Source organism: Charadrius vociferus, unplaced genomic scaffold (assembly GCF_000708025.1).
Source record: "Charadrius vociferus isolate BGI_N301 unplaced genomic scaffold, ASM70802v2 scaffold484, whole genome shotgun sequence".
Lineage (NCBI taxonomy): Eukaryota > Metazoa > Chordata > Aves > Charadriiformes > Charadriidae > Charadrius > Charadrius vociferus.
Window position 1 is genome coordinate 1022027 of NW_009648074.1, and position 10590 is coordinate 1032616.

At 59.4% G+C, this 10590-nt stretch overlaps 1 protein-coding gene across 1 annotated transcript in view; it reads left to right on the forward strand.

The window, feature by feature from the left end:
• ITGB3 (integrin, beta 3 (platelet glycoprotein IIIa, antigen CD61)) overlaps positions 1-8682 on the forward strand; it is a 23545-nt gene extending 14863 nt beyond the window's left edge. Inside the window, exons 4-15 of the mRNA XM_009883824.1 lie at positions 109-361; positions 863-1025; positions 1639-1800; positions 1957-2052; positions 2264-2353; positions 2730-2864; positions 3298-3727; positions 5866-6088; positions 6283-6383; positions 6498-6617; positions 7694-7860; positions 8614-8682. Coding sequence (XP_009882126.1) covers positions 109-361; positions 863-1025; positions 1639-1800; positions 1957-2052; positions 2264-2353; positions 2730-2864; positions 3298-3727; positions 5866-6088; positions 6283-6383; positions 6498-6617; positions 7694-7860; positions 8614-8682 — 2009 coding nt within the window. The remainder of the gene's footprint in view (positions 1-108; positions 362-862; positions 1026-1638; positions 1801-1956; positions 2053-2263; positions 2354-2729; positions 2865-3297; positions 3728-5865; positions 6089-6282; positions 6384-6497; positions 6618-7693; positions 7861-8613) is intronic.
• The last annotated feature ends 1908 nt before the right edge of the window (positions 8683-10590 follow it).

Below are 10590 nucleotides of genomic sequence, written 5' to 3' on the forward strand. Positions count from 1 at the left end.
TGGGATTCCAGCTGACCCCACAGGTTGACTTTCTCTTTAGCCCTGTGGTGACCCCCTTTGCCCCTCCCAGGAGAGGATCTCTCACTCTGCTGCCCTGTCACATTACAGATGACTCCCAGATCTTTCGCGTCCAAGTGCGTCAAGTGGAAGACTACCCCGTGGACATCTACTACCTGATGGACCTGTCCAACTCCATGAAGGACGATCTGAGGAACATCCAGAACCTGGGCACAAAGCTGGCCAGCGAGATGCGCAAGCTCACCAGCAACTTACGCATCGGCTTTGGGGCCTTTGTGGACAAGCCCATTTCCCCCTACATGTATATCTCTCCTCCGCAAGCCATCACGAACCCTTGCTATGAGTAAGTCCCAAGCTGAGGGAGCCCTGTAAGGGCCAAAAGTCAATGGGACATTACTGAAACATGGCTGGAAATCCATACCAATGGATTTCAGCAGGGAGTTGGGTGCCTAATTTTGGGCAGGGTTTAAACCTTGCTGCACTGCATGTTCTGCTGGCACAGGGCGGAGGAGCAGGTCTAAACTAAAAGTATCGTTGTCACTGAAAAGCTCTTAAAGGAACAATTTTACACCATATTTTCAGGAGAGGTGTTGAGACTCAAAGAAAGTGACTCCTAAAAGTTGCAGCAGGAGAGAGGCTGGGAGCTGGCCTGAGCCCAGCATCTCTAGAACATGTGACTGATTTTTAAAAGGTCCTTCACCAGCCTCTGGCTGTGTCCTCGGGCTCTTGGGGTGGTCAGGTCCCTCCAACACATCCTGGACAGGACTGTGGGATGGCTGCAGGGCAGGGATGGGAGCTGGAAGAGTCCTGTAAGCCTCATGCCCTGACTGCTCTCCTCCTACAGGATCGGTGAAACCTGCCTGCCCATGTTTGGCTACAAACATGTCCTGTCACTCACGGATGAGGTGACCCGCTTCAACGAGGAGGTGCGGAAGCAGAGCGTCTCACGGAACCGTGATGCACCTGAGGGAGGCTTTGATGCCATCATCCAGGCCACCGTGTGCGATGTAAGGGGCAAGAAGTCTTGGCTAGGGTCGGGAGAGGGTCATCAGGCTGGGCCTGGTGGGTTGGCAGAGACCACCCAACCCCACCAGGACAGGACCATAAGCCCTGTGGGCCTGCTGCGGGGCTCAGATCTAGAGAGGGTGGACATTGAACTAGGACATTTCTGGACCAAGAGCCAAGGGAAGAGCAGGACCCTTACATGGTCCTGGGAGGAGAGAGGAGCAGAGCAGGTGTTTGGGAACTGGTGATGACCTACGTCAGCCCTGCAGTAACCAGCAGGGGCATCTTCTCCTGTGCCTGCCCCTTGATTTTGCTGGAAATGGGAGGGGTTGCATCCCTCAGTCATTAGCCACCTTGATTAACACTCTAGCAAATTAAAACCTGTCTTTGACCTGTACAAGCAGCCCATGCCCACCTGCCAGGCTCCACAGCCCAAATGCCCCCACAGCACTTCTCTGGGTGAGCGATCGCCCTCGGTTCCCTCTGCGGTGGCAAGTTGGTCCCTACGCCCAAGCCATGACCCGGGGTGGCATCAAAGGCAGCAGTGGGGTGCTGGCACATAGGGCTGTCCTCGGCACATGCTGCCACATGACAGGGAGCTGCCTTTCACTGCAGGAGAAAATCGGCTGGAGGAACGACGCTTCCCACCTCCTCGTCTTCACCACGGATGCCAAGACCCACATCGCGCTGGACGGCAGGCTGGCCGGCATCGTGCAGCCCAACGATGCCCAGTGCCACATTGACCAGGATAATTTCTACTCTGCCTCCACCACGCTGGTAAACCCTGGTCCACACGTGGGGTTGGGGAGCCCAGAGCTCCTGTTGAGGGTCTCCATGGGATGGGAAAGGTGGATGGTCTGTTTGGAGAGCATGATGGGGACCAGGGTGGTTGGGGGTATGTGTCCTGAGGTTATAGCCTCTCCTCTTCCACAGGACTATCCCTCTCTGGGCCTGATGACTGAGAAACTCTCACAGAAGAACATCAACTTGATCTTTGCCGTGACAGACACAGTTGTTGGCCTCTACCAGGTAACAGCTGCCGTGCAAAGCCACCTTCTTGAGGGGCTGGTGGGTCCCAAGGAGCACCCTTTGCAGCTGGCCATGGGTGGCCAGGCATAGCTTGGTGGTCACCTGTCCTATCAAAGCTCCTTGGGAAGCTCCCATGTGCCCAGACAGGGTTTGGTCCAGCCATGGCACATTCACCCATCACAAGCAGACTGTACTTATGATATTTCTCCAGAATTACAGTGAGCTGATCCCAGGCACAACTGTGGGCACCTTGTCCAGAGACTCCAGCAACGTCCTGCAGCTCATCGTGGACTCCTATGGGGTGAGTGTGCAGTGTGACAGCCCCACAACAGCGCTCTCCTTCCTAAAATAGCCACTACTTCACACCATAAGCAGCCCACACAGATTTGGCAGCTCCCCCAGCCCTGAGCATCCTCCCTGCACCAGCTGTGAGCATCTGCCTCCACCCACGCGTGTGGGGACTCCAGGGAAGGGAGATCACTGTGTTTGCTGCCCGCTCCTTCCCATCCTCGAAGGCATTTCCCTGTGGGGAATGACGTAGCCAAGCCCTGAGAAAGACTCGGGGCACTTGGCTCCTTTCCCATGTGCGTGGGAGCATCGCTGTGGTGACCCCTCCCTGGGACTGAGCCCTGCCCAGCCTACGCTGTCATCTTCATCACTCCCCTCTCCTCCCCTAGAAAATCCGCTCCAAGGTGGAGCTGGAGGTGCGTGACCTCCCCGAAGAGCTCTCCCTGGCCTTCAATGCCACCTGCCTCAACGACGAGGTCATCCCCGGGCTCAAGTCTTGCATGGGGCTCAAGATCGGGGACACGGTGAGGATCCTGTTCATGCGCTTGGGTTTTCTCCCCCTCTACATAGCAGCGCTGCCAGCTCCTCTGATGCCCTCCACCAGCACTGTCTGCTTGCCCCACCACCTCCTGGGTGACACAGACCCCATGTCACCATCTCTGCAGTGGAAAGAGGGGTCCAGCTGGGTGGGTGCAAGGAGGAAAATGCTTTTTTGAGCCTGCTGGATGCAAACTCTGTGGTCACCTAGCTCAGCTTGGGCTGCTGGCCACAGTGTGTGGGATTTAGCCTGGTTACTGTGGTGCCCTGACCCAAACGGTGCTGGGACAGCTTTGAAGAGCCCAAAGAGACCTGGTGGGTCCCATTTCTGGGCTTCTTAAGCTTGGGCACGGACTGGAGTGGGTAGCCCAATATCGCGCCGGTGGTACTGACACCCCGACGCACCCCTCTGCCCTCCAGGTGAGCTTCAGCATCGAGGCCAAGGTACGGGGTTGCCCGCAGGAGCAGCAGAAGTCCTTCACCATCAAACCCGTGGGCTTCAAGGACAGCCTGACGGTGGTGGTGAACTTCGACTGCGACTGCTCCTGCGAGAGCCTAGCCGAGGCCAACAGCTCGTCCTGCAGCCGAGGCAACGGCACGCTGGAGTGCGGCGTGTGCCGCTGCAACCCCGGGCGCTTGGGCTCGCACTGCGAGTGCTCGGAGGAGGAGTACAACCCCTCGCAGCAGGACAACTGCAGCCCCCGGAGGGACCAGCCCCTCTGCAGCCAGCGTGGCGAGTGCATTTGCGGGCAGTGCGTGTGCCACAGCAGCGACTTCGGGAAGGTGACGGGCAAGTACTGCGAGTGCGACGACTTCTCCTGCGTCCGCTTCAAGGGCCAGATGTGTTCGGGTGAGTGCTGGGCTTGGAGGGGAGGCAGCTCAGGGCGTTCACGTTGTCCAAACTCATGGTCAAGGAGACACCATCCATGCTGGGGCTTGTCCCATGCATGGTCCCCACCTCCGGCTTGCTCAGCCCTGGTTCTCCCTGGACCAACCATAGCTCTGAAGTGATGCCAGGGGGAACTGATTCCCTTTTTGGCAGCTGGTATCACCTTCTGTGCCCAAGAGCCGTGGCAGGGTGATGGGCTCTGAGGGTTAAAAGCAGACCTCAGGCCCTGCTTAGGCTCGGAAGTCCCATGGAGGTGGCCAGTGGGCACCCAGGGAAGCAGCTCTGGTGTGCGCAGGGCAGCGACCAGCCAGACCCTGTTCAGATCGCAGCCCCCAACACATCAGAGGTATTGCTCTGCGGAAGGAACCCTCAGGATGGAGGGAGAGGGATGGAGAGAGGCAGGTTTTATCCTCCACCCAGTTCTTGAAGACTCCCCATTGGCAAAAGCTGTTAGGGAAGCAAATCCTCCCCCCTTGCTGGTCTTATGGCACCGGTCCTCCTGAATATTCATCTCTTCCATGCACTACCAGACTCCCCCACTCCAGCCCCAGCTGCTGCTGCTCTCAGGACTGGGGAGAGAGGGCCGTGTCCTGGGGTACTCCTCCCACACCGGGGACACGGGAAGGAGCCCGTCTCTGCAAAACCCCCATCCCAGGGGTGGTTTCACACATCCTGACGTGCCAGGGCCTCTTCCCCATCAGGAACCCTCATGTAGGCTTTATCCCACCCGTGTCTCCAGTAAGCGCTGGAGCCCAGGTGAGGTGGCTGCTAACGCAGTGCCAAAAAAGCCACAGCTTTCGTGCCGCAAGACCCAAAACCGCCCAGGAAGACGTTAGTGACGAAAGCTGATCTCACTCTGCTGGAGCCCAGCGTGGGTGAGACGAAACCTGCTGGCCCGATAACACTCGGTTCCTGTTCCCCACGTCCCCAAATCGAGGTTTTGGGACCCCGCCTGCCCCCCCAGCCCAACTTCATGGCTCAGGGCTGAGCCTGTGCTGCTGGAATTGATGCTTTATCTTAACAGCCTGCTGATAACGGAGGTGCAAACTGGGGGGTTTCCCCCCGGCACCCGGAACACTCAGTGCCCTCGGGGAGCCGGGCGCCTGTCCCCGGTCCCGCTGCCTGTTTGCACAAGGGCTGCCAGGTTTGCAGGGCAGGCGGCCGAAGGGCGATGATGAAGCTCTGCCCCCAGCCTGGGCGGGCTGTTAATTAACCCAATCTGTCTGACCCTGTTGGCATCCATCCCGTCCCATCCCATTGTCCCACGAAGCCACTTCTCCCCAGCCTCCCCGCCTGTTTCCATGCCTTGTCACCCAGTGCGGCGCTGTTTTCCTGTGACTCAGCCCTAGTTCCTCATTAACGGGGTTACACATTTATTTCTCATGCTGGTGCCCCCGAGGCCGTGGCGGGGACGGTGCCCTGCCGATCCCCTGCCCGGAGCAGCGTTCCCAATGTGCCCCACTGCGCTCGGGGCTTGGGACGGGTTGGCACGTGCCGGCTCCACAGCGTTTCCACTGCTCACCATGGCTTGTCTTTGAGCCGAAATCAAACCACAATCCAAACAGCTCCAGGCTTTGGCAGGATTTGAGCACGTCTGTTTGTCTGTCTGTCTGATTAAACCAGTCTCAGCGAGCGTGCAGAGCTTGTCGGGCTTTTCCCAGCAGTCGGCTTCTCCTGCCTGGTCTGGGACTGGGAAACGAGTGGGATTTGGGGGGAGTTGACCAGACATCCTGACTCAGTCTGAAATGAAAAGCCAAAGCTTGACTAGCTCAGAGGTGGATCTGATTGAGCACCTCCAGCTGCTGCTGCTGCCAACCTGATGGAGCTGGGGCAGCTCAGCCTCAATTTTGACCGGTTTTGTCTTGTTTGGGTGGAATAAGAAGAGTGTTGGGGACACAGTGAAGGTCGAGGTTTGATGTGAGCTGCTGTGTCCCACTCCGAGGATGCTGGAAAGGAGTTGTCATGGGTGGCTGGTCTGCCTCGCTGTACCCACGGAGGTGGAGATGCCGCTCAGGGTATACGGATATCCCATATGGGTGATTGCTAACGGGATCTATGGGGACACTTGAGGGTCCTGATGCCCTCTGCGTTGTCCCCAGGCCACGGGAAGTGCAGCTGTGGGGACTGTCTGTGTGACTCGGACTGGACCGGCGACTACTGCAACTGCACCACCCGCACCGACACGTGCATGTCCAGCAACGGGCTGGTGTGCAGCGGCCACGGCTCCTGCGTCTGCGGCAAGTGCGACTGCACCCAGCCCGGCTCCTACGGCGACACCTGTGAGAAGTGTCCCACATGCCCGGACGCCTGCACCATCAAAAAGTGAGAGAGGGCAGAGAGGTGGGACAGGCCATACCCCATCAGGGAGCCGGCAGTGGTGCCAGCAGGAGCTCTCGCCGGCTGCAGCCCGGTTGGGTTGGGATTGCAGCGATTTCCACATCCCGAGACCAAAAAGTGTGATGGTTTCCCCAGGGAGAGCACAGAGGAGCTCACGGTACCTCCTTCCTCTTCCCCAGGGAGTGCGTGGAGTGCAAGAAGTTTGAGCGGGGAGCGCTGGTGGAGCAGCAGTCCTGCAGCCGCATGTGCCGCGATGAAATCGAGACGGTGCAAGAACTGGGTAAGAGAGAAGACCCCAACCTCTGCCCTAAAGCGTGACAAGTCGGGGGGCTGGGTATGCCCTCCGTGTGTGCATCCCCCGGCACGGGGGGCTCTAAGGCTCTCGCTCTGGCAGGCGACAGGGGCAAGGACGCTGTGAACTGCACCTACAAGGACGAGAACGACTGTGTGGTGCGGTTCCAGTATTACGAGGACTCCAGCGGCAAATCCATCCTCTATGTTATTGAGGAGCCTGGTAAGACCCGGCTGCCGTGGTGGGGCGGGAGGGGATGCAGAGCATTCCGCGCTGGGTTTCTGTGCTAAATTAGGGGATTTTTGAGTCCCCTTTGTACCTCCCACCCCAGCCAGGCTCACGGGGCACCGTGGCCGGGGGCTGAGAGGGGTTAAAGAGCTTCTTTGTTCCCTGCTCCATGCCACCGGGGCTGTGATTTCCTGCCTCTGTCTCACGTTTCCACACTGCATTGCTCCGTTACTTCACACCCCCATTGAGGCCAAGGATGGGGGGGGGCTCAACCTTCCCACCGCCCCGGTCCTGTTTCTGACCCCATGGGTGTGACTTTTCTTGAGATGCCATGAAGAGCCCAGCTCCCATTAGCCTGGTGGGAGCGATGCTGTGGCTGCGCCCCAGGACTGAGATACGGCAGCCCCCCACCATGCAGAGCGGCTGCAGGGTCTCCAGTGGCCTCGAGGTCTGATTTGCAGCTGAGCCGGGGGCCGTGTGGCCACAGATCCTTCGGAAACTGTGACGAAGGCAGCTGCCAGCCACCGGCAGGGCTGCAGCCCACCTTCCCCGGCCCCTGCGTCCAGAGGGGAGAGGCAGGCGAGGGCTGGGGGAGCTGCAGAGCCCTGGGTAGCATGCAGGGGGACCAGGGTGGCTGCTGAGGTCCGCACCACATCTCACTGCCCAGGTTTGCCGGAACAGCATTGACGCACAGCTGGAGAGCCGATGCGGTGTGGGGTGTAAGCCGGGCTGGTGGTTTGGGGATGAACTTCCATCAGCCCAAAGACTTGGCCTCCAGTGTCCTGCCCCACCGTGGGTGGGACCTGTGATGCCCCTGACCTGGACTGCTCCAGACTTGGGTGCAGACCTCCAGCCTGTAGACAGGATCTTGAGGATCTCAGCGCACGCACCTCATGGATGGGATCCTACATTTTAGAGTACACTGTGCTCACGGGTGGAGGCTCCTACTCCCTAACAGGGGAGGATTACCTGAAGAGCTCCGTGTACCCTTGGCTAGGCAGCCCCAGAGCTGCTTTTAATTGCCCTGGGGGTGCTGAGCTCCCTCAGCCCTGCCATCCTCCTTCTGCCAGACTGCCCCAAGGGGCCGGACATCCTGGTGGTCCTGCTGTCAGTGACGGGTGCCATCCTGCTCATCGGCCTCGCTGCCCTGCTCATCTGGAAGCTCCTCATCACCATCCATGATCGCCGAGAGTTTGCCCGCTTCGAGGAGGAGAAGGCCAGGGCCAAGTGGGACACGGTGAGGGCCAGCGGCTCGGGTCAGGAGTCCCTGAACCCCACAGCCCCTGGGCTGAGTGAATCCGGATCCCAGTGTTCCCAGTACATGAGTTCAGTTGTTGTCTGTGGTCCTGGGACATGGTCCTTAGGGACCAGCTTGCCCCATCCCTCTCTGAAACATGGCACGGTGTCACGGGCAGGACTCGGTGACACTGCCAGCCCAGACAACCCTTCCCTGAGCCCGCTGTGGTCCCAGCGGCTGTGCACAGGCAATAGCAGATGTCCCAGAAGCTTTTCCCACCTCCAGCGTATCCCAAGCACTTGTCACCAGCATGAGCTTCTTACTCACTGCCCACACCAGTGTTTCCATCCCGTGAGCGAGGTGGAAGGTCCCTCCTGCCACGGGACGCTGGAAGGGCTGAGGCACCTGGAACACGAGGGAGGGGGCTGGGATGGCACCAGTGCCTGTCGTCCCCCCCCTCTCCTCAACCTCCCCAGAGGGAAGGGATGGGGTGGGGTGGGATGGGGTGGCTATTTCAGGAAACCACTCTACTCCTGAGCTTCTGATGCCTTTCCTCTCCTCCACAGCAGCTTTTCCCCATGAAACCTTATGGGGAGCCATTAAGCTGCATAGCCAAAGCCTTGAGAGGAGACACGGATCCACCGCTCGATGCTGAAATAGTGCCTCAGTTTCCCCAGCTGTAAAGTAGAGCGAATGCTGATGCCAAGCACAAACTGATGATGCGTTTTTTCCTTCTTTTTCTTCTTCTTCCAGGGCAACAACCCTTTATACAAAGAGGCTACATCTACCTTCACCAACATCACGTACCGCGGGAACATGTAAGGATGCCACATCCAGCACGTGGGATCAGCCGAGGATCTGTGGGATCTTCTGGAGTCTGGTTTACAGAAGAGTTTGTGTGTGTCTGCGTGTGTGTGTCTGCGTGTAATTTAACAATCCCTTGACTGCCTCCGAGGCCCTGTTGTCCGTCACCCCACTGTAACGGCAGGGACGTGCTTTCCACAGCAAACCTCTCGTCCTTACCTCGGTGGGTCGCCTCGCAGGAGCTGGCGGCCCCTCCATACACTGAACGTGGAGAAATGGGACTTTCTCTGCCTGGCGAGCCTGTGAACTGTTAGGTGCTCATCGGGCCAAGTGGATTTCGGGAGCGGCTGCTCGAACCAAACGCTGAGCTGTGCTCACCTCCGTGGCCCGTGCTGGTGAAGCTCTGCCCGCTCGGAGAGTCCCCTCGTGCACTGGACAGATGCGGTCCCCCTGGGTACAGGAGCCATCTCCACGGGGGACAGGACAGCTTCGCTCGCTGCCAGCAGGCAGGAGCCATCGCACGGCTTTGTGGGTTGAGGATACCACTGACAGCCCTCTGCTTCTTCCAGCCACGTGTCTCTGGCACTGCTGTGGCCTGGGACAGTGAGAAGCAAATGTCCCATCATCGCAGCGCCCTTCCTCATTCCCTCCACATGCACTCAGTTGCACCACTGGCCAACTCTATGTAGCATCAGCTGTGCTGGTCCCAGCTCAGCCTCCCGGATGGTGCTGAGCTCCCCGTGTCCCTCTCCACCGTCACTATGCACGTGGATGTGCAGGCAGCTGCCTGGGGAGGGTTGTGATGCCCATTACCCCTTGAGCCTGGCCACCTCTCTCCCTTTTCTGTGCTTTTGGGGCTGCGTAAGTGCACCACGCTCTGTTTTCTGTGTAGCTCAGGGTTCCAGAAGAGCAGGCAGCGTTCAGGCCACGTCCTGCTGCCTGGGGCTGTGCATCACCCGTGGTTGGGCCCCCTGTGGGATCGCAAAAAATTGTCCTAGTAGCAGAGTTTGGCCATAAGGGTGCTGCTGCCTGGTCCGTGCCCCGGCCAGAGCATGGTGGCTCCACTCCCCTCGCTCCCACCAAAAAGCAACAGAGACCTTGTGCCTGGCCTGGGGCTGGCCCCAAGGGCCCTGGCAGCGTGTTGGCTGAGCTGGCGGTGGCCATGTGTCCCTGTCCCCTAGCTGGCCTCTCCCCAGCAGCGTGGGGACAGTGGCCGGCTGCAGGCAGCAGGCGCTGATGCCGGGGTGGGAGCTGGGGCTGAGCCCTGGAGCAGGGAGTTGGATGTGTAGCAACAGAGCGGCAGTGATTCACGCCACGGAAAAAAAAATAAATTAAAATAAAATAAAATAAAGAAACCTTGAATTACTAACGGTGTCGGTGTCTGCAGCAGTGGTCTGTGCCCAGGCTTCCTGCCCTGCAGGCAGCCCCTGGCGCTCCAGCGTGACTCGGGGAGCTGCTCCGTGTCGGGATGGATTGAGGGATGGGGGACCCAGGGCAAACAGAGCTGTGGGCCCCCCATTATGGGGTCTCTGCTCTGTTACTGGTGCCCTCCTAGGGGTGGGTAGCACGTTTGGGGACATGGGGTGGGCTAGATCCCACTGCAGCCTGTGGTACTCCTGGCAGCCACCTCGCTTCATGGCAGCCCCCCATCCACTTGGATCCTCGCACAGGGCTGCAGGGACACCCAGCGGCCAACCTTCACAGCAGCATTTTGGTGGGACCACAGAAGGTGCGGGAAAAACTTTTTGCCAGTCTCTCCCACACCCGCCACGCATCCCCTGGGCCATGGGGGTGCCCCCAGACCGTGCAGCGGGTCCAGGCACCTGGGGCAGCACTCAGCGCCCGCAGCTGCACCAGGCGGGGGCTTCAGGGTGGGTGTCGACAGCACCCAAGAGAGCTGTGGGGTGGGGTGGGGTTGGGCTCAGC